The following is a 20,904-nucleotide window of genomic DNA, read 5'->3' on the forward strand; positions in this document are numbered from 1 at the left end:
TGAAAACATGTTTACTTCTGTTGTAAAATTGGGACATTCATATCTTGTTTCATTTGAGAACCTGCAGTTTTTCTTTTTTTCAGCCCTGGAGGTTTTTGCTCAGTTTGTACCTGGGATGGAGTTGATGAGATGCCCTCTTTTCTGCCGTTGTAGATGTACACAGCTCCTTTAAGGTCGTCTTCATGTGGAGCACCAATCACCACATCTATACACACACACACACACACACACACACACACACACACACACACACAATTTTGTATTTATATACTTGAAAGGATTCTTGTTTTCACTTGTCACCAACCTACAGTGCCATGAAAAAGTGTTCATCCCCTTCCTGATTTCTGTCTTTTTTATTTTTACACTTTTGTACTTAACTTTTTCAGATCATCAAAGAGATTGTAATATTAGTCAGAGAAAACCTGAATAAACCTAAAATATAGTTTGTTTTTAACATAAATTATGATTTAATTTAATAAAGGAAAAAATTTATCCAAACTTACTTTATGTGAACAAGTAATTGCTCCCTAAGCCTTATAACTGGGTGTGCCACCCTTGGCAGCAAGAACTGCAGTCAAGCAATTGGCAATGAGTCTTTCACATCAATATGGAGGAATTTCGATCCACTCTTCTTTGCAGAACCTCAAAGTGTCAGATTTATTCAGAATACACTGCAGGGTTTTGAAGCACGAACAGCCAAAGCATCTCAATCAGATTTGAGTCCAGATTTTGGCTTGGCCACTCCAAAAAGCCTCGTTTTGTACTTTTTGGGTTTGGTTTAACCAGAGCTGGACTTCCTGCATGTAACCGATCGTTGTCAGGCTGTGAAATGAACCATATTTTAAAATCTGCATTTGTATTTACTCTGGTTATCTTTAGGATGGGACAAATTGTTTTTCACAGCACTGTTTCAGCCTAACCTCATCTTTGATTTCTTTTCTTCAAAGTAGTCGTTGGTTCTTGTGACTTTTTACATAAAATTTTCACACGTTTTAACAAACTAATTTTTAAATTCACAGGGTAATTTTTGTCCTTTCTTGTTTTTTCAGATGGATAAAAGTATGCAAGAGTATATAAACATGAGTAAACACTAGTATGGTCTTTTAATATTTAACTAAAGTATCCTTAAAATATTGAGGTCATGGACACACTAATGCAGTCAGAGATACTTCCATTGTTTCAGCCATCAGCACACTGATTTACATTTATTTCTTGCCTTACAATATTTCCAAGTTTACTGTAACGCTAAACTTGAAATCAGTCTTCATAGTAAAATTTCATGACTATAACTTTTCCTTTTTTCTCCAAAAGTTAGGTGGGTCCACCGTGTGAGTGTGTGTGTGTGTGTTAGTGAACAGATACAGTGTGTCCCCAGACCATGGGTACACACACACCCTTTTATCTAGCTGTGGCAGATTAGAGGGCATGTTCAGTTACAGAGCAACAACAGTATGTCATTAACGTTTAATGAACATAATAACACCCTCCACCCCTCTCACAAACACACACACGTACAAACACACACACAGACACACACAAACACACAGAAGGTAGGGGTCTTGATGTATGTGTTAGGGCGTTGTGTTACTTATCAGGAAGTCTCAAGTAGTTGGTTGGCTTGTAAGGCACCTAAAATACATCATCACTACATGCATGTTTTTCTGTTATGTAGCTCAACAGCCAGTTAAGTAATGTAGTAGCATTTCTAATGTTTGTTCTAATGCAGTAGATCTGTGCAGAAAGTAAAGAGAGCAGCTCTCTAATTACCACTCTCAAGGTGCCCTGGAGCACACAAGTGAACCCACAGCTGCTCACTGTGGGTTTTTGTGCTACTGTGACAGCTACTGAAGCAACGGCAGAGCATGTGCTGTTAGCAGTAGCTAGAGCAGAAACAGTAAAAGCAGGAGTCGTTTAAGTATAGTACTTATTTGCAGTACAAAATCTTCTGTTATTTGTAGTACTAGGAATAGTTATAGTACTTGCAGGCAGGTTCACCAGCAGTAATATTAGCAGTGGGACTAGTAGTATCTGAAGCAACAGTTACTTAGACTTCACGTTTTTTGCACTAAGACAGTTAAGGGGATATTTACATTTTGCAATAGTACTGCCATCAGGATTTATCTTTATTTTTACTGGTATATATATTTCCTTTAATGTATTTTTAATACTAAAAGTATTTATAGGAGAAGTAGTCTTCAGAAGCATAAGAAGGAAGATTTTATAAACTTCTAGCATTAACTGTCACATATTCAGTACTTCTGGTTGTAGTAGTATCAGCAGTGTTGTGTATACCAAAGCTTGCTCCAATAAAAAAAAAAACAACAACTTCTAGATCAGTCGGCGTGTGATCCCTACCAGGGTAACCATCATCATCCAGGTCTCCCAGGTCTGCGATGCTCTCTCCAAATCGGGCGGCGTAGGCGTTGCTGCCAGTCAACTGAAACTGCTCCTCTAGCTTTGCCTGAGAAAGGACACAGGACACGTTAACAGGTCATCTCAGAAAGTTTAAAGAAAGAAAGAAAATAAAGTCTGTGTTCACGATCAGGTTCTTTTATTTTTAATTCACAAAGACCCGTCCTCATAGCATCACATAAATCAGATGTTTTCATCTCTTCAGGGAAAGTTTTACTCGTTATACATGGATGTATGGAACTGTGAAATTAGGATCGACAGCAGAAACAATCAACACATCAGAGCATCACAGTAAAATAATACCATGCTCAGTGTTCCTGCCTACCTGCCCCTGGTTGATGTACACATGGACTCTCCCTTCTTCTCTCACGTTGCCCGTTGCCATCGGAGCACCGACCAACAGGTCTGACAATCCATCGGCATTTAGGTCCACCGCACAAACACTGGAGCCGAAGTAGGATCCCAGCTACACAAAGACATGAGCTAAGTGCTAAGCAGGCGGTTGCTTTGAATGGGGAGCATTAATGCTAAGGAGCTTCATACCTCTTTTCCAGAGACTTGGGCGACAATCTGTAGCACACTGTTGTCTACTGTAAAGATGAAGACCTGCACAGTGTATACACACAGTCACTGAATTTAACATCACATCTGCTGTACATAACACAATTAAGAAATCTTTACATCACTGCACCAAAGATGCGCCGAAGGCTGGCGGTGCAGCCCTTGCAAGTCAGGTAGGTCTTACCTTTCCCTTCTGATTGTATTGTGGAGCTCCACCCACCACCTCCACACTTGCAGGACTCAGGAAGTGACCAGCTCCAACAGAATAGCCTGAACAACAGCATGGCACATGATTAATTTAGGTAAACTTTAATTTGGGTAAAGTTTCCATTCATTCTCATCTGCTTATCCTTATCAGAGTCGCGGTGGGGCTAGAGCCTATCCCAGCTACAGGTCATCAGTCTGACACAGGGCTAACACAGAGAGAGAGTGCCTGGGTGAAGTTTACTTTAATATTAATACTCCACTAAGTTTAAAAAATGTTGATATTCTTATGTTTGTCATACTCTGCCTGATAATAACAATTCTGTCCTTTTACTTAAACTGCTATTTGCACAGTGTGGCGCTTTTTCACATGACTGAGGCGTAGCTGTGGGCACAAGGATCCACACGAGTATGCAGGCATGTCACATAATTCACAAGTACACTTGTACAAGTACACATTCACTTCATTAGTGAACCAGCGTGCAGCCTGTTACAGTCGCTCCTGCTTTTCTCTTAGTTTAGCTCTTTTTTCTTACGTATTCTTTTTTTTTCTGACTTGTATTTTCCTCCGTTTTCTATCTCTTACTCAATCATGTGGATTGAGAGAGTTTTTGTTCTTCTGGTGGCCGTGGAACTGTTACTTTTATCATGGAACGGGACCGCGGCACATCTCCTACACGCACGGACTGTTTACTCCAGAGATCAGCTGATCGCCCTGATGCCGGCCGGCTCGCTGGCCAGGCCCGCAGAAGTGCCCGCAGAAGTACCAGCTGAAATTTGGAGGAAAACACATCGGGGATGCAGAGGTCAAGGACAGAAGAGAAGAAAAAAGGTGACGGTGAGACAGCGGAGGCTCGAAGCGAGGAGGAGGTTTAAACCGTGTCTGCCGTCTATCGTGATGGGAAATGTGCGATCGTTGGCAAGTAAAATCGACGAGCTCTCAGCACTGGTACGGAGTCAGAGGGAATACCGAGAGTGTAGCCTGATGTGTTTCACCGAATCATGGCTGCACCAGGTCATTCCCGATGAGAATGCTTCCGTGGAAGGCTTCCACACTGTTCGGGCGGACAGGGACAGCATCGCTAGCGGTAAGCGTAAAGGAGGTGGGCTTGCTGTTTTAGTTAACAACCGGTGGTGTAACCCTGCCAACATAACAATCAAAGAAAGGATTTGTTGCCCGGACACTGAACTGTGTGCTGTTGGACTCAGGCCGTATTATTTACCCAGGGAATTCTCTCACGTCATCTTGGTGGCTGTTTATGTACCCCCCTCTGCTAACCCCACAGCTGCATGTGACACTATCCACTCTGCCATAGCTCGGCTACAGACTCAGCACCCGAGTGCCTTTATTGTGATCTCGAGTGACTTCAACCATGTATCACTGGACAATACACTACCAACATTCAAACAATATGTGGACTGTCCCACCAGGGGAGAGAAAACTTTAGACTTACTGTATGCTAACGTCAAGGATGCATACAGCTCCTCCTCCCTCCCCCCACTTGGTAGGTCAGATCATAACCTGATTCACCTCACCCCCCGCTATGTGCCAATTGTGAGGAGGGAACCTGTGACCACCAGGACTGTCAGGAGGTGGTCAGAGGAGGCAATAGCGGAACTACAGGGCTGTTTCGAGGTGACCGACTGGGAAACACTCTGTGAGCCTCACGCCGAGGACATCAATGGGCTTACTGAGTGTATCACAGACTACATAACTTTCTGCACCGACTCCATTGTTCCAGCTCAGACTGTTCATTGTTACCCAAATAACAAGCCGTGGGTGACTAAGGACATCAAAGCCCTCCTCAACAACAAGAAGAGGGCTTTCAGAGGGGGCAACAAAGAGGAGGTGAGGAAGGTCCAGGTGTTACTAAAGGACAAGATCAGAGAGGCTAAGGACAATTACAGGAGGAAGCTGGAGTGGAAACTCCAGCAGAACAGCATGAGAGAGGTGTGGAGGGGCATGAAGACCATCACTAGATTCAGGCCAACCAACAGCAGGGGAACTGAGGGAGGTGAGAATAGAGCCAATGAGTTGAATCTGTTTTTCAATAGATTCGACACCACAGTGTCTGCTCCCACCCCCACAACCTCACCTGCAGTCAGCCTGGAATCCAGAGCCACACCACTGTGCCAGCCTCTCTCTTCACATGTTGCCTCCTGTGAGATTCCTGACACCCCTCCCCCACCCATCACCTTCACTCAATACCAGGTTGAGATGCAAATGAGGAGACTTCACTCAGGCAAGTCTGCTGGACCAGACGGAGTGAGTCCCCTTGTCCTCAAGGCCTGTGCCCCCCAGCTGTGTGGAGTCTTTCATAAACTGTTTATGCTGAGTCTGAGTCTGCAGAGGGTCCCGGTGATGTGGAAGACATCATGCCTCGTCCCTGTACCAAAGACGCCTCGTCCCAGTGGCCCCCAGGATTACAGGCCCGTGGCACTGACCTCCCACATCATGAAGACCCTGGAAAGGCTCATCCTGGACCAGCTGCGACCCATAGTAAGACCACATCTGGATCCCCTTCAGTTCGCTTATCAGCCTCGTCTCGGAACAGAGGACGCCATCATCTACCTGCTCAATCGTGTCTACACCCATCTGGACCAGCCGGCGAGCACTGTGAGGGTCATGTTTTTTGACTTTTCCAGTGCTTTCAACACCATCAGGCCGACCCTCCTGGGTGATAAGTTAGCAGCGATGCAGGTGGATGCTTCTCTGGTGTCCTGGATTGTTGATTACCTGACAGGAAGACCACAATATGTACGTCTCCCACAGTGTGTGTCTGACAAGGTGATCAGCAACACAGGGGCACCACAGGGGACTGTCCTCTCCCCCTTCCTCTTCACCCTCTACACCACAGACTTCAGCCACTGCACAGAGACCTGCCATCTTCAGAAGTTTTCTGATGACTCTGCGGTGGTTGGATGCATCAGCAGGGATGATGAGACAGAGTACCGGGCTGTGGTCGACTCCTTTGTCACGTGGTGTGAGCAGAATCATCTGCAGCTCAACGTGGCAAAGACCAAGGAACTGATCGTGGACTTCAGGAAGACCAGGAAACACTTGACCCCTGTTTCAATCCAGGGGGTCAGTGTTGACATTGTGGAGGACTATAAATACCTTGGAGTACACATTGACAATAAACTGGACTGGGCTAAAAACACCACAGCACTTTACAGGAAGGGCCAGAGTCGTCTCTATTTTTTGAGGCGACTGAGGTCCTTCAACATCTGCCAGAAAATGCTGAGGATTTTCTATGAGTCTGTGGTGGCCAGTGCGATCCTCTATGCTGTTGCATGCTGGGGGAGCAGGCTGAGGGTCGCAGATGCCAACAGACTTAATAAACTGATCCGTAAGGCCAGCAATGTTGTGGGGATGGAGCTGGACTCCCTCAAGGTGGTGTCGGAGAGGCGGATGCTGTCCAAGATAAAGACAATGTTGGATAACACCTCCCACCCACTCCATGACATGTTGGTCAGTCACAGGAGCTCGTTCAGTGAGAGACTGAGATTACCGAAAAGCACCACTGAACGACACAGGAAATCATTCCTGCCTGTGGCCATCTCCCTGTACAACACATCCACTTAACACACTGTTTGCTGCTACAACTACACATGTTTCTTTTCCAACTATTTATTTATGAGTGACTTATGTATGTATGTATGTATATATATGTATATATTGTACTATTCTTAGTTAGCGTATTGTCTGTCTTGTCTTAATGTTGGTTTAAAATGGAGCACTGTAACAAAAAATAATTTCCCCCAGGGATCAATAAAGTATTCTGATTCTGATTCTGATTCTGATTCACTTGGTAAGTGATTCTAGAGCAACCGATTCAGGAAATGTCTTGTGAAGCAGGGAAGGAACCATTAGAGCTCTGCTCATTCATTTGGCACAAGCCTGTGTTCACAGCTAACCTATGTTGTTACGTATTTCCACCGCACAGGTGGCTGCTGGACTTTCCAGTTGAAAACTTTTACCAGATACTGTGCTTCCTGACTAAAATGTTTTCAGTATGGATCTTTAGAGAAAACTGGATATTTCTTTTACTTGTGAATAGACCTCAGCTAGCTCCTACCCCATTTATAGACTTAAATGCTAAGCTAATCTTCTGCTTCTCAGTGTAAATAAATAAATCCTTATGTCATTCATATTATTAACACTGTATAAAAACTGTTTACAAAGTGTACATCAACCTGAAACAGCAAAATAAGGTAGAAACTAGTCTGTTGGTTGACACAATTTTACCAGCAGTGGTGAAAATTTGATTTATTGGTTAAGGTTTCAGATCAGGTTTGGCATGTGGTCGATCTATACTGAGGTAAACCATTTGTGTGTGGCAATGCACAGACACGAAAAAGTCAAAAACAACCACAGGCTTAAAAAAAAAAAAGTTCCTGAAACTGTTTCCTGTGTACACACACACACACACATAACCACATACACCAGTGGCCTGAAGAAAACTCAGTAAAGTTTCTACCCCCATCATAAGTGAGAAGAAACCATTTTGCAGTCTGAGCTTGTATAATTGTCATTTCAGCAGCTCCTCACCACTGGTAATTGTGGTTTTTACGTCCCGTGAGAACCTTGAAGATGCTTTCACCTACAGTTTTCAGAACATAGCACCTCTCTGCTTGGCTTCCTGTTTCTCATGAACGCTGAGAGGTGATGCATATGCTAAAATGCGTTCGTATAGTTTTTTCGAAGTTTTTTCTCTTGGTTTCTTAAATGAAAACACGAATAAATATGACTTATGCCATGTCTATATGTACCCTTTATCCTCCTTAACACATGGGCCAATCTGCACCAACATCCTTACAGATTAAGATCTATATGTTATTAGAAAAATATATAGATCTCAGTTCCTTTGATTTTTGTATTTACTATGTTCATCTAATCACCCCCTGCAAATGCAAATGCGATGTTATGATCTCCGTTTTCAGTTGTTTCACCTGTCAGTTTCAACATGCGTAACTTATATTGTATATTTGTATATAATCTTGTGTGCGAGTGTGTGTGTGTTTAAGTTTTCGTCATCAGACTATATACACACCTAAATTGCTCAAGGATTAATAAAGTATAGTGATTCGGCGGTATAAGGCACATATTCAGAATAACAAGATAAACTAACCATACATGTCTGTGCCATACAGGAATGATGCTACAAAGTGCAAAACAATGCATCAACACGGGATGTAAATGTGTACATGCAGGTGTCATGACACGTATTCCTGCCAATGTTTTTGGATAAGTCTGCTGATCTAAGAGGCACAAACAAAAGGAGGAGTCTACCAGCAAAGGCACTCAAGTTATTAAGCCAACATCAATGTAATAATTAGACTTTAAATTTGCTTTGCAAATATTTTACAATAAAGAACAATCAATAAATAAAATAACGTTTGGGCTATGCACACTTTTTTTATACAAGAAAACTCCACAGGGCAAGTTCTCAGTTTCTCCAAAAACATGTTCACTGTGAAGCCGTGAGCTTTTTTTAGTTCCTGCAGCTATCAGCAGTGACAATGTTTGCTTTAAGTCAGATAACGTGGCGTGCCGATAATTTAGCGCCAAAATGCAAAATCAAGACTTTAAAACGAGACTCTGCAAACCAATGGGTGGCGACAGCGTGGTTATCTCTGTCGTTTATGATTATGAGGATGAGAGCACACTGTATATATATATATATATATATATATATATATATATATATATTAGGGGTGCAACGATATTCGTATCAATATTGAACCGTTCGATACAGTGCTTTCGGTTCGGTACGCATATGTATCGAACAATACAAAATTTGTAATTTATTTTATCAACTTTCCTTCTGACGATGCTGTCTGTGTTGAGCGCTCAGTGAATCTGCGTTCGACTACTCCGCCTAGGGTCGACAGTGCAGCCTGGGCGGAGTAGTCAAACGCAGATTCACTGAGCGCTCAACACAGACAGCATCGTCAGAAGGAAGAGCGCAGGGCAAGCTAGCGAGACAGAAGTTAAGCTCTTCTTGCAACATGGACCTCCCCCACCCTCATTCAGATCTGGCGTTTGGAATTATTTTGGTTTTCATGTGACGTATGACCCTGAAGGTAAGCGAGTCATGGACTAAAGTAAAACAGTATGTTGGATGTGACATGCAATGCTCAATTACATGGGTGGGAACTAGTGTGTTAGCGCAGTTAACTCGTTAACGTGCCCCATGCACGGGGCTATCAGGGGTAGCTCGTTAACGGAGATTTGCTGTGTTGTGGCGTTAAGGTCATTTCAACGAGATTAACCTGAAAGCACTAGTGGGAACACAACGAATATGACTGCACATTTACGCCGACATCATCCTAGTGCAAAGACAAGTGGAAGCAGAAAAAAAAGCAAGCATGCTACTAACTTTAGCCGAGTCATTTAGACAGCTGTTAGCACATGATTCTCCTTATGCTGCTGAGAATATAGCCCAGAAGAAGCGGATAGTATAGCTTTTATTTTGGAAAGAGACATTTCTCTGTAATAAACTCTCTTTTCCAAAGATGAGTGATTCCTCAATCAGATACAGGGCTCGCAATATCGCTAGCCCGACGTCCTGGGGCTAGTGATTTTTTCAGTCGGGCTACCAAAATCTATCTCTGCCCTGCCCGTCGGGCTATTGTAGGAAAAATATATGTCAATGCTTTTGCATTCTTTCAGAAATGTAGCTGGGTAATTATGTCATTGGCATCGGTGAGCCACTGTCAATATGTGACATATTGAAGTCGCGTTTGAATTTGCGCTTGTTTTTTTGCTTTCACTTTGCAATCGCGCGAACTGTGTATAGAGAGCGACAGCACTGATCTGTGAGTGATGATAATTTGTGCACCAATTCCTCTGACATCGTCTTATTAATCGTTAGCTTACTATGCAAACATGACAAGTGAAATCTCCCGCAGCTTAAACATGTGAGAGGTTGATCGCGCAGAGAATCACTGAGCTTATGTGAGTGAGTGTGTAAAAGCATTTCAGTTCTGCTGAGCCAAATAAGACAGGTCAGGGTGAAGAAGTGACAGCCAAAGAAAAGCTTACCACAAAACGGAAAAGTTATGACAAATCAGACTATAAGGCAAAAAGAAAGTGCAGCTTTATGGTTTCATGGACAAAATAATTTCTGTGGCTGCAATATGACGAGCTAAATAACCAGGGGTGCACATAAGTGGTCCTCAGGTGCGCATTCGCTGTCAAAATAAAAAACACGCACAAGGGTTAGGGTTAAATTTAAAAACTGTACTTTTGAGTTAAAATATATATTTATAATTTTAATAAATGACAAATTAAAAAGGCATGAACATTTTTTTGTATCGAAAAAATATCGAACCGTGACACCAAAGTATCGAACCGAACCGTGAATTTTGTTGCACCCCTAATATATATATATATATATATATATAGGGCCCAAAACGCATATAACCAGATGACGTTGAAACCAAAGCTACGTGTTTGTCCCCAAATACTTAACAAAGCTTAAACTTGGTTCTCCCGGGAAGCAAAATACTGAACGCATAAAGTCTGTTTATATCAACTTACTTACATTTCCAAATTTAACTTCCACCTGGAATACTTTTATTGACTTTAGCAAAGCTAGTTCGACATTTTAATGAATGTGCAGGTTAAGTGAACTCACACTAAACTACGGTTTGTGTTTTAATCAGCTTTTGCTGTTTGGCCACTTCCTTTGCTAAAGCTGTTTACACCAACTTCAGATCTCACAAGAGAAAGAGAAAAAGCCAGTGTTCCTCTCTCTTAAAGCCAAAAATGCTTTAATTGTTAGTTTAATTTAATGGTGTTTTCTTATTGGTAGTAAGGAGGAATCATTTTAACAGGTACAGTAAAATAATGACCAGATAGAGTCTTCTCAATGTTTTTGTTTCTATTATTCACGTCTCTGTGAAAGCTCCATAAATGATGGAAGGAAATCTATGACAGTAGCTGTAACTAAAATTAAGTTGGACACTGAAGTGAAACTAAGGTGAGTATCATATTCACAGACAGAAAAAGTGCTACCTCTGTGTGACCTGTTATGATGTCTCCACAGCACACAGCATAGCCATGAGCAGCTGTACTAGTGATAGCATATCCTGGAAGCTGCTTCTTCTTGCTTTTTTTTATTTAAAACTTATCCTTAAATCTGTATAGGTTTGTCTCTTATAGACCAGATCAGACTATATTTAACAAAGCACAGAACATTTCCTTTGTTTGAGTCTCACAGCAAGGAATGAATCCCGGTGTTCAGCGGCGTTGGTGTGAAGTGGCAGGAAATGTTTGCATGAACAGGAACTAAGGTAGTCTTCTGACCAACATCAGCTTTATGTGAACACCTGTCAGTGAATCTCCTTTTGGGCGTGAGACTTTTTACCCCCACATGGTGGCTACAGCGTGTGAGTGAACAGCAATCAAAGAGCTTCACCTTCACATTTTGTCAATCCAAGCCGCAGAAGGAGAATTGTGTTTAAAGGAAGGGACAGAAGCACAGACCGACTCTCTCTGATGAGGCTTGTGGTGAAAGCACAACACCGGTAGGTAACAGCTGTATTCTGGAAGCGGGCTAACATCAGCAGTGCTGGTGGAGGGCCGCGTGGACTACGTACCCAGGTAGCTTCCAAATTTGACGGCTTCAGTGTTGTCATTATCGAGGTAGGCTGAAATCTTCCCGCTGGTGCTGTTATAGACCAGAACTGAACCAGTCCAGTAAGATGTCCCTGGTGCCCCCATGATGACCAGATCCTGAGAAAGAGAGAGCCTCTATATTATAATGTGATGACTTTATTTAAGCTGCATTATATGTATAGCTGAATATCTTAGATTGACTCTTACATATGTTGCTTTAAAATTGTACTTCTGATTTGATCATGTCACAGTTTTGCTCTTTTTTTTTAAAAAAACTTGAATTTATACATTTTCATAGCCTGAGGAGCAGCAAGAGGAGAGCAGATGGCTTTTTAAAACATGGATGGACCACATTCAGTCTGCAAGAGGAAACGGGGATGACACGATTTTAACAAAGCGTGTTGTTTATGTTACTAACCTCTGTCAGGAAGTTGGAAATACCCGCCTGACATGATCCATAATCCTCCCCAAACTTCCTTTGGTGGTCTGTAGGAGACACACAGGCATGTCAAAAGGTGAAGGTGAACAAACGAATAAATCCCTCTGCAGCTGAACAGCTGCTGGTTTCACATGCACACACATTCATATCGCTACAGTCACGGTCATGGTTTTACATATCAGGACATTATTTAAAAATAACAAGCAAAATAAAAAATAGTCCTTACCAGATGTTAAAATTGGGTACGTATAACCTGAGATGTACAATAACACAACATACTGGACTGTCACATTACTTATTTAACAAAAAATGAAGACAAAATGCAGAAGCAGTGTGTGAAAAACTAAGTAAAAAAGACTTCATGAGTCTTTTTGTCTCACTCTGCTTTATAAGATGTTTTCATGCACAGCTCTCTTAAAGTCCTGCTACAGCGTTTCAGTCGGCTTGAGGTTTGAACATTTGGATATTGTAACACTATGATTCTTCTCCTCTGTCAGCCATGAAGCTGCAGATTTCTGTTGCGTTTGGGACACTACATGAGCCAGTTTGGTACAGGCTTTAAATATAGGACAGAGGTCCACACGTTTGACTCTAGAATACTCCTACGACGTGTTTGGGCTGAAATGCTGTTTGTTTTTGCCAAACTCAGCACTGTCCCATTTTCTCTCCCTCCAAATAAGTCATCCTTGTTCAGTCTTTTTTTAATTGCACTGTTATGAACTTTTAACATACTAACTGAGGCCTGCATAGTCTGACATGTAGCTCTTGGTGTTTTTTGTAATTTCTTTGAGCATTGCACAGTCTGACCTTGGAGTGCATTTGCTGGAACGTCCACTCCTGGGAAGTCTGACAGCTGTCATGAATGTTTTCCACTTGTGAATAAACTCTCTCAGTGTAATAATAAATGAACCCTTCCCTGACTGATGGGCAGCTTCTCTAAAATCATTGTGATGTCTTTTCTCCTGAGCATTGTGTTAACACACACCTCAAAGCTCCAGACCAGCAAACTGCCGACGTCTGATGCATCTGGCTCTTAATTACCTTCTGAATTCCTATAAAATCAGGACTGTGTCTGTTTTGACTTAATAGCTGTTAAATAATTAATATCACTGTGTAATTTTAAGACGTGCCACTTTATTTGTATTATGTCCTGATATGTAAAACCACAGAAATGTCAGCAGGTGAGTTTCGTTTTACTATGACAACTGTATGTTTGTGACCTTTATTGACATCATGTAATTTGTAGTTCTTTACCCTGTTCTACAAAAGGTTGCTAGGTCAAAAAGTTGTTCTCTCTAGTAGGAAGAGAGGAATAAGTGTAACCATTAGAGCAGCATGTGTGCGTGTGTGTGTACCTCTGTAACAGGGGGTCATAGCCTTGTAAGTTTTCATGTCGCTGCCAAAACGATAACACACCCCATTCGGAAGCTTGTTGTTCTGACCATCTTTCTTTGAGTAGAAGACGTTCTTCCAGCGGTGACCACAGGCCTGAAAACACACAAACACACACACACAAACAACATGTGACATGCACTCATTACTAAGTCACACGTTGGCAGCAAAGTGTTGTTGTTCCCATGACCTAAGTCACTGTAACAAAAACTGTGTGTGTGTGTGTGTGTGTGTGTGTGTTGAACATTATCATTTTCCTGTATGTTTCTTTGCTTCTTTCCCCCCCTGTGCTACACAGACGATCACAGTGAGGAGACATTTGGTGCTGTAAATACTTTCTCAATCACATCACTGCCTCCATTGTGTGTAACAGAAATGCCTTCAGGCTTTTCAAATGTTGCTGTCTGTTGTGCAAATGTTTCAGGCTTTCTAAGTGACTGACCTGCTGTTTAATGACTGCTGACTCTTTGTCATAAAGCTGGATGTAAAATGGATTTTTGTTTAAAAAAATAAGAGTCCATAACCTCTGAGTTTGTTTATGATACTGTTCTAACGTGCGTTGACGGTTTCTCTACAGTGACCCTGCACCTTGGATTAGTTTCTCTGAGTTCTCTAACTCCCTCTTTTTGCTTCATGTTGTGAATCATAATAGAGTAAAACAGGGAGTGCAAAGGATATTCATTTGTCACTATAATAAAAAAGAGACACATCCCTAAGTGTGCAGGATCTGCTAATAGCTCAGTGAGCGCTGAATTGTGGACATCATTGGTAATGTTACTAATCTAGTCTGACTACCTACCACTTTCCCAGCATCAAACAAACCTAACAGCACAATGGCTCCTCTGAAATGCTGAATGATACAGCGAAGTTATTTTACATAACCAGCACTAAAAGGGATTTCCATAAAAATTGTTAAAAAATACCTTTTTTATATAATTATATGATGTGCACCATGCCTTCAAAGCACACCACCAACCATCGCTAGCCCTGAAATGTTAAGCACTGCGAACTCTTATCTGCTGGCATTTGCAGTCTTTTAGATGGTGTCTGTTTTATGGCATGCTGCCCTACCTCACTGGAAATACCAAAAGTTTACAGCCTTTCTGAACAGCCACACTGTAAAAACCACTCTTCACCCAGAATGGTGAACAGCATTTTGTTAAAACTCGAGGTTTGTCTGACAGAACTGCCACAGGCCACGTGTTTTATGTCCAAATGGTGTTTCAGAAAGTCCACCAAGAACACCAAAGTCACAACAACGATCATGTTGAGGAAACTGCTGAACCAACGAAGATGATAAAACTAAGAAAAACGTGTTTAGTGTCGCTCATTGAGCATCAATAACATGGGGGAAAAACCTAAGTAGCACAGAGAGAGTGTGTGTGCGTTACCAGGATGTGTCCCCCTTCCTTTTCAGGTTGTCTGGATAAACTGACTCCCATCCACTGGTGATCTTGCTCGGCTTCACACGTCTTTCCACACCAAGACACATCTGCATACACATGGATACGTGGTTGACTGTCAGCATATCACCTTCACTCACCTTATATAGCATCTACAGTACATCCAGACTTATTAAATATATGTGTTTATAACACTAGCACAATAAAGGATGTTTTGGCTGAACTTGCATCTCTCATCTGAGTTTCATCTCCATCAACAGCTGGAGTAACGCAGGGGGAAAAGACTAAACGCAAAGGCTGACAAAAACACACACCAGCAGTCATGTGGTGGCATTTCCGGGGTCCAGCAGCAGCGATGCTGCAGCGGAGAACAGCTCCTGGAGACACTGAATGATCGGAGGATGTGTTTGCGACTGGCGCTCCAACTACTAACCTAAAAGAGGGAAAGAGAGGCATTTAGCACTGGTTTTGTCTTTGTCTCAAGTATCTAAATCGCATCTGTGTGTGAAGCATCAAAGAGCTGCTCTCATTGGCAAGAACTGGCTAACTGGTGTGGGCACACACACACAAAGTGATACTGTGTGAAGATGGCAGCTTACGGAGCGTTACTATGGCAATTAAATCAATTAGAATAAGACTGTAAAAACAGCTGTGAGTTATTTTACAATTTAAACTGCATGAGTGAGGTACTAGCATGTAGCATTCTTTGAAATGTAGTTTACGATGAGCAACGGCACATCAGTGGACAATCAGTAGTAGATAAACAGATCAAAAGTCAGGGTTAGGGTTGGAGGGGGCTGGTGAGTTGTTAGTAGACCAATAATGTGAATACTAGTAGTGATCCAGACCAGCTCTCTGTGTTGTGGCGATACAGCAGGACTGAGTATCCGAACATGGAGGAAGGCGGGCCTTTAAACTCCAGACTGTGGTCCTGATCCAGACTGTATCCTGCAGCAGGAGGAACCAGGGTCTGAACTAAGACCATGACCAGTGCAGACACACTGGCCGCGGAGACCTTCATGATGGAGGGCAAACTGCGAGAAGAAAACAGAGGTTATGCTGAATGAGTACGGCAATTTACATTTTATCGCTACACAGTTGGTCATTGAAGCAAATCTTTAAAGTTTCCTTTAGATTTTTCCCAGATTTTTCTTTTCACAGTTTAGTTGTGTCTGAGTGGGATTTATGTGACGATTGCCCAAAATGTGGCATTCCACAAGTGTGAGGTTATTACCAGCGTTTCCACTGTAGGACATCAGTAATTCATTTAACTGGACTTTATTGAAAAAAGGGGAAATTGCACAGGTTCATCCTCTCACTCACTTCAAATGACTTGTTGTTGTAATTTCCCAACAAATAACAGAAAATGTATTAAAAAAAGTAATAAAATCAGCTTCAATTTACTTAATTCATGAGCAGTTAATCAATCAATACCTTAGATGAGAACAAAGTATGTTTAATTCGAGCATGCATCACTTTACTTAACACCACAGTACACAGACTATTAGCACGCTAAGTATGTCAGCCTGAGTTTTGGCATATGTAAATAACAAAATGCACTCTAATTAAAGGATGAGTTTTTGATGTTTAAATGTTTCACTGAGTCTAGACATGAGATAACCGGATGATTAAACCAAAAAAAACCCCATGCTGATATATATCTACTGTCAGACAGTCTCAGAGTTACTTAGGAGACACACCCTTGTGAAGTACTCTGGTGTCTGGTTTTATAAAAAACCACAGCAAGTGGTTGCTTATATCCAACCACAGACTGAAAGCAGAGGAAATCACTTAATTTGTTCAGGTTAAATTAAAGAAAAGTTACATCTACTTTTCCATCAGTGCAAAAAATCTAAGTGTTTCTGCTGTCTGCTCTGGCTATGAGTTTCCCCCTGCTTCCAGCCCATATGCAAAGCTCAACTAACTGTCATCTGGCTGTTTCCTAATCTATACAGCAGGAGAAAGAGTGAGTGAGAGTGCTGCCAATCTTTCTTCCTGTCTAAAAGTGAACAAAAAAATTCAATCAAGTCGATTTTCCAAAATTGGAAAACTGCAAAATCTATTTTTCATTGTGCTTTTGTTTCTCTGGATTTGTTTATTCATCTTAATTTGCTTATTTTAGCCTGTTTGAATCATGCTGGGCTGTGGTTGCTCTTACAGAGTAAAGTACAAAGTTACGCTTTTCTAAATAAACATGAGCTTAATAACAGCTAGTTAAAAACTATAAGTAATGGTCCCAGACATTCAAACACACTGTTGTCAAGTTTCCAATGTCGAGGACCCCCAAACTTTTGGGTCATATGAAGAGTTATGACTTTACCGACTGCTGCCATTATTACCAGTTTATTTACAGACTCATTGAACCGTTAACAAAGAAATATTCTTTTCAGCCTGACTCCTCAGCATTGTTTGATTCTTCATCAGCTCTATCAGTCATTCACTGTATAAACGGTCCACATTTCGCTTACTGTACCGCTCAGACAGCAGAAAGCCTACCCCGGGTCAGACAGCTGTTATCCCGGGTCAGACAGGTCCAGGGGCTGACAGACTCAGGAGAACCGTAGCGCGTGAAAGACGTCTCCGTTAAATCCACTTTATTATTCCCCGCGGGTCTCGCTCGTGCGTAAATCCTCCTGTTGCTCCCCAAGTCTCCTAAAGAGTCTCGTGCGTGGACCGGCTTCGCACGAGACTTGTGTGTTCTTATTCGGGCAAACACGTGCAGTACGAAAGAAGAACTAAGACGAGAGAGTTTGAATGTTAAAAACAGAAAACAGAGTGAAAACTTGAGCTGAGCAGAGTTTCACATGGAGTCAATGAAACTGAGAGATGAGCGCGCGGAGACCCTCCCCTCTCTATTTGCGCGCGTGCGTGTGCAACGGTGTTTCTTCTTCTAAGCCACGCCTGAGCGCGCGCGGTGTGTGAGTGTGTTAGAGTCGTTTCGTCTTCAGTTGTCACTGAAGTGTGAATGAAGTTAGCGTTGATCTAATGTGACTGTCTGAACCGTGCAATGCGCGCAGGAAATATTCAGAAACAACAAATATGAGAAGTCCTTCTCTTAAAGTGTGAAGACAGAAAACACAGCAGTCGTGGCTCTAAAGTTTAAAAAACTCCTTTATTCTAAAAAAAATCCATCCTCACAACGGATGTTTCTATTGTTTCTATTGTTTTCATTTGTGAAACACGTGAAGCTTTAAGAATAAAGCACTATGCGGCCTGCAAATTCATATTCATAAAAGGTTGAATTTGAATTTTTTTTTAATTCAAAATTCTGAAAATATAAATGAACAGATTAGATTAGATACTAGAAATTGTTTATGCATTGTTTCAAGTGCTATTAAAACCCGACTGAATCCAATGTGATGTTCGTAAGACTCACAATAATAAGGCAAAAAATAAAAAATAAAAAATCACTATTTGGAATTTGGATCATTTTTGCAGTACAGGTTGTTTTCCTGCCAGAAAATATAACTAAATTATTTAAAAAAAATAAAATAACATTTTCACACTTTAAAATGCAGTAATATAATTGTGAAACAATTTCTACAATACTAATTTTACTTTATAGATCTGAGTATTTCTTACTCTGCTACTGAATTATAACCTCGTATAGTTTCCTCCAGAACTCTAACTTAGTCTTGAGAATTATAATGAAGCAACATAGCGAGTGCAGTGGATGCAAAACTCCTTGTTGTTGTGACATTTTTCACCAGACACAGAAAAAAAGACCTGATCTGCTGATCACTCAGAGTACAGCAAGAAATCATCTAGTGGACATCATTGCTAATATTAACAAGCTTATCTGAATATGTTTCACTTTCCCAGAAGCTTACAAACGCATGGAAAGAGGATGTTACATTTTCCTAATGTACTTTTTGCTTCTATTTAAAGTAGTTTATGTCTGCAGTGTGAGCACGGTGGAATGTCTCAGCCATCATGTGGTCTCTAATTCTGGTCAGCTGACCATCTAAAGTATTGTTAACGCTGTGTTCAGAGAAGCAGCACTTCAGGCAGTGTCCAATTTTTTTAAAACAACAACAAACAAACAAACAGGTTGATGGTTGATGGCTGTGTTAGTTTTGCAGGATCTTGGTTACAACTAAAATATGGATCCAATGTAGGATAACCAGGATTCACCCTCGGGGAACTCTGTAACAACTTTTATCTGGATTAGCTGTTGGAAATCTGTTATGCTTGACCAAAATGGTGTTTGGAGCCAGCAAAAGCAAAAAATGTGTGTAAAAGAACGCACAAAGTCCATCTGTATTCAGGTAACTTACAACAGTACAGATTCTGGTGGTCAGATTTGGATACATAACGAGGGATTCCTTTAAATAGCAGCCGGTTATAGCCTGCTGTTTATAGCATGTGTATATTACAATGATAAGTGGATGATAGAAAAGGTCTCTTGACAAGAACCTTGTGAAATCATTAGCATAGTTCCTTCTTCAGTAAAGGTCACTATTTTTGCACTGGGAGAGCATTAACATGCGGATAATAGTGTGTAGCACTTCTGTAATTCCCCTTTCCAGATTTTTAGCACATCTGTAGACTTTCGGCTTTGTAGTGTTGCCTGTTGGTCACCAAGGGGACAAAAACGCTCTTCTAAAAAGCAGCCTTTCATCTGATCCATCCGGCTACTCACTAAAAATAAATAACTACATCAGAAGTACTTTGTGTGACTCCAACTGTTTAATTCACTGTTACTGGACTCAGTAAACAATGACTGCATAAGTAATGTGAAGTAGTTTGTAGTGATGAACAGCTGGTGTTAGCCATGTTTAGGTGGAGATTGGGTAGTGGTGGGGGGGTAGATTTCCTAGCAAAGTCACTGAAGATCTCCAGCCAGTCTGTGATTCAATCCAGACTTTCAGCCAGTCGTGATTAAATAAACCAAAGAAAAGATGAGAGGATATGTTTGCAGAAAGTCATAAACATGAGCAAAAGGCAGCACAAACGTTTTAAGGGAGTACATTAAAACTCATCCTTTAAGTTTCTTTAAGTAACAAACTTCTCCCGTTCAGCAGAAAAGAGGACTCGGAAAAACTCGCATAAAATCAGCCTGATTTTGGCCATTCAGATAAAAATAGCTACAGCATGAAAGACAGTTATGGAGCAGACAAGCTGCTTTGGTGAATGTCAGACAGGAACTCGGCTTCACGCACACATACACATTCACTCAGTGTGTTTGTTGGTATTTCCTGTTAATGACCCTGCAGTTATTATGTAGCTTCTGTTCCCACTATTCTGCACACTCTGAGAGTCCATATGTTTAAAAAGTAAGAAAGAAAGAAAGTCATGCAAGCTTAACACAGAATAATAAGGTTAGCTAACCTCTACTGGTGGCTGAAGCACTGTTACTGTGGTCACACAAAGTTTTATATACATTTAACACTAGTTTGATCTCAAATGCTTATATACTGGTGCATGCTATTTTATGTGCAAATGTGCATTTAAAGTAGGTTGTGTTAGTGCTTTGGCAGACTGGCAAACTGTCTCAATTGAACATCACAAAAGCTGGATGGATGGATGTGGATTCATACTGACAAGAGTATGGCTACATGTAGTACACTATGAGTGCGCAGATGGTGTAACCATAACAGCTAAAAGAAAAGGAACTTTGTGCACTCCTCACCAATCTTCACCCTGTGAACACTGTAGCAACCAATTTTCTGGCAGCGGATATGCCTAGCACCAGAGAGGATGTTGGCTGCTAACAACAGAAGATTGTTATTAGTCACTGAAAGCATGTGGTTTGGGGTTTATCTTCTTTGCTAGAGAAGCTTGTGGCTTTATTGTAAAAATTGCAGAATCACAATCAAATGCTGAACCTGGTTGAGCGGACACAAAACCACTCTGGGAATTAACAC

The 20,904-nt window shown here is 41.4% G+C and overlaps 1 protein-coding gene across 1 annotated transcript in view; it reads right to left on the reverse strand.

Annotated features, from left to right (window-relative positions):
* itga4 (integrin alpha 4) overlaps positions 1–17,844 on the reverse strand; it is a 28,931-nt gene extending 11,087 nt beyond the window's left edge. The window contains exons 1-12 of the mRNA XM_086267949.1: positions 17,534–17,844; positions 15,886–16,071; positions 15,352–15,470; positions 15,026–15,126; positions 13,598–13,730; positions 12,222–12,289; positions 11,785–11,920; positions 3,158–3,243; positions 2,956–3,018; positions 2,738–2,878; positions 2,356–2,461; positions 111–205 (exon numbers count right to left, since the gene is read on the reverse strand). Coding sequence (XP_086124075.1) covers positions 111–205; positions 2,356–2,461; positions 2,738–2,878; positions 2,956–3,018; positions 3,158–3,243; positions 11,785–11,920; positions 12,222–12,289; positions 13,598–13,730; positions 15,026–15,126; positions 15,352–15,470; positions 15,886–16,058 — 1,221 coding nt within the window. The 5' untranslated portion in view covers positions 16,059–16,071; positions 17,534–17,844. The remainder of the gene's footprint in view (positions 1–110; positions 206–2,355; positions 2,462–2,737; positions 2,879–2,955; positions 3,019–3,157; positions 3,244–11,784; positions 11,921–12,221; positions 12,290–13,597; positions 13,731–15,025; positions 15,127–15,351; positions 15,471–15,885; positions 16,072–17,533) is intronic.
* Between the last annotated feature and the right edge of the window lie 3,060 nt (positions 17,845–20,904).

Source organism: Aulonocara sp. 'chitande type north' Nkhata Bay, linkage group LG16 (genome assembly GCF_057382095.1).
Source record: "Aulonocara sp. 'chitande type north' Nkhata Bay isolate Kocher_YH1m ecotype deep benthic linkage group LG16, A_spYH_male_GT1.1, whole genome shotgun sequence".
Classification (NCBI taxonomy): Eukaryota; Metazoa; Chordata; class Actinopteri; order Cichliformes; family Cichlidae; genus Aulonocara; species Aulonocara sp. 'chitande type north' Nkhata Bay.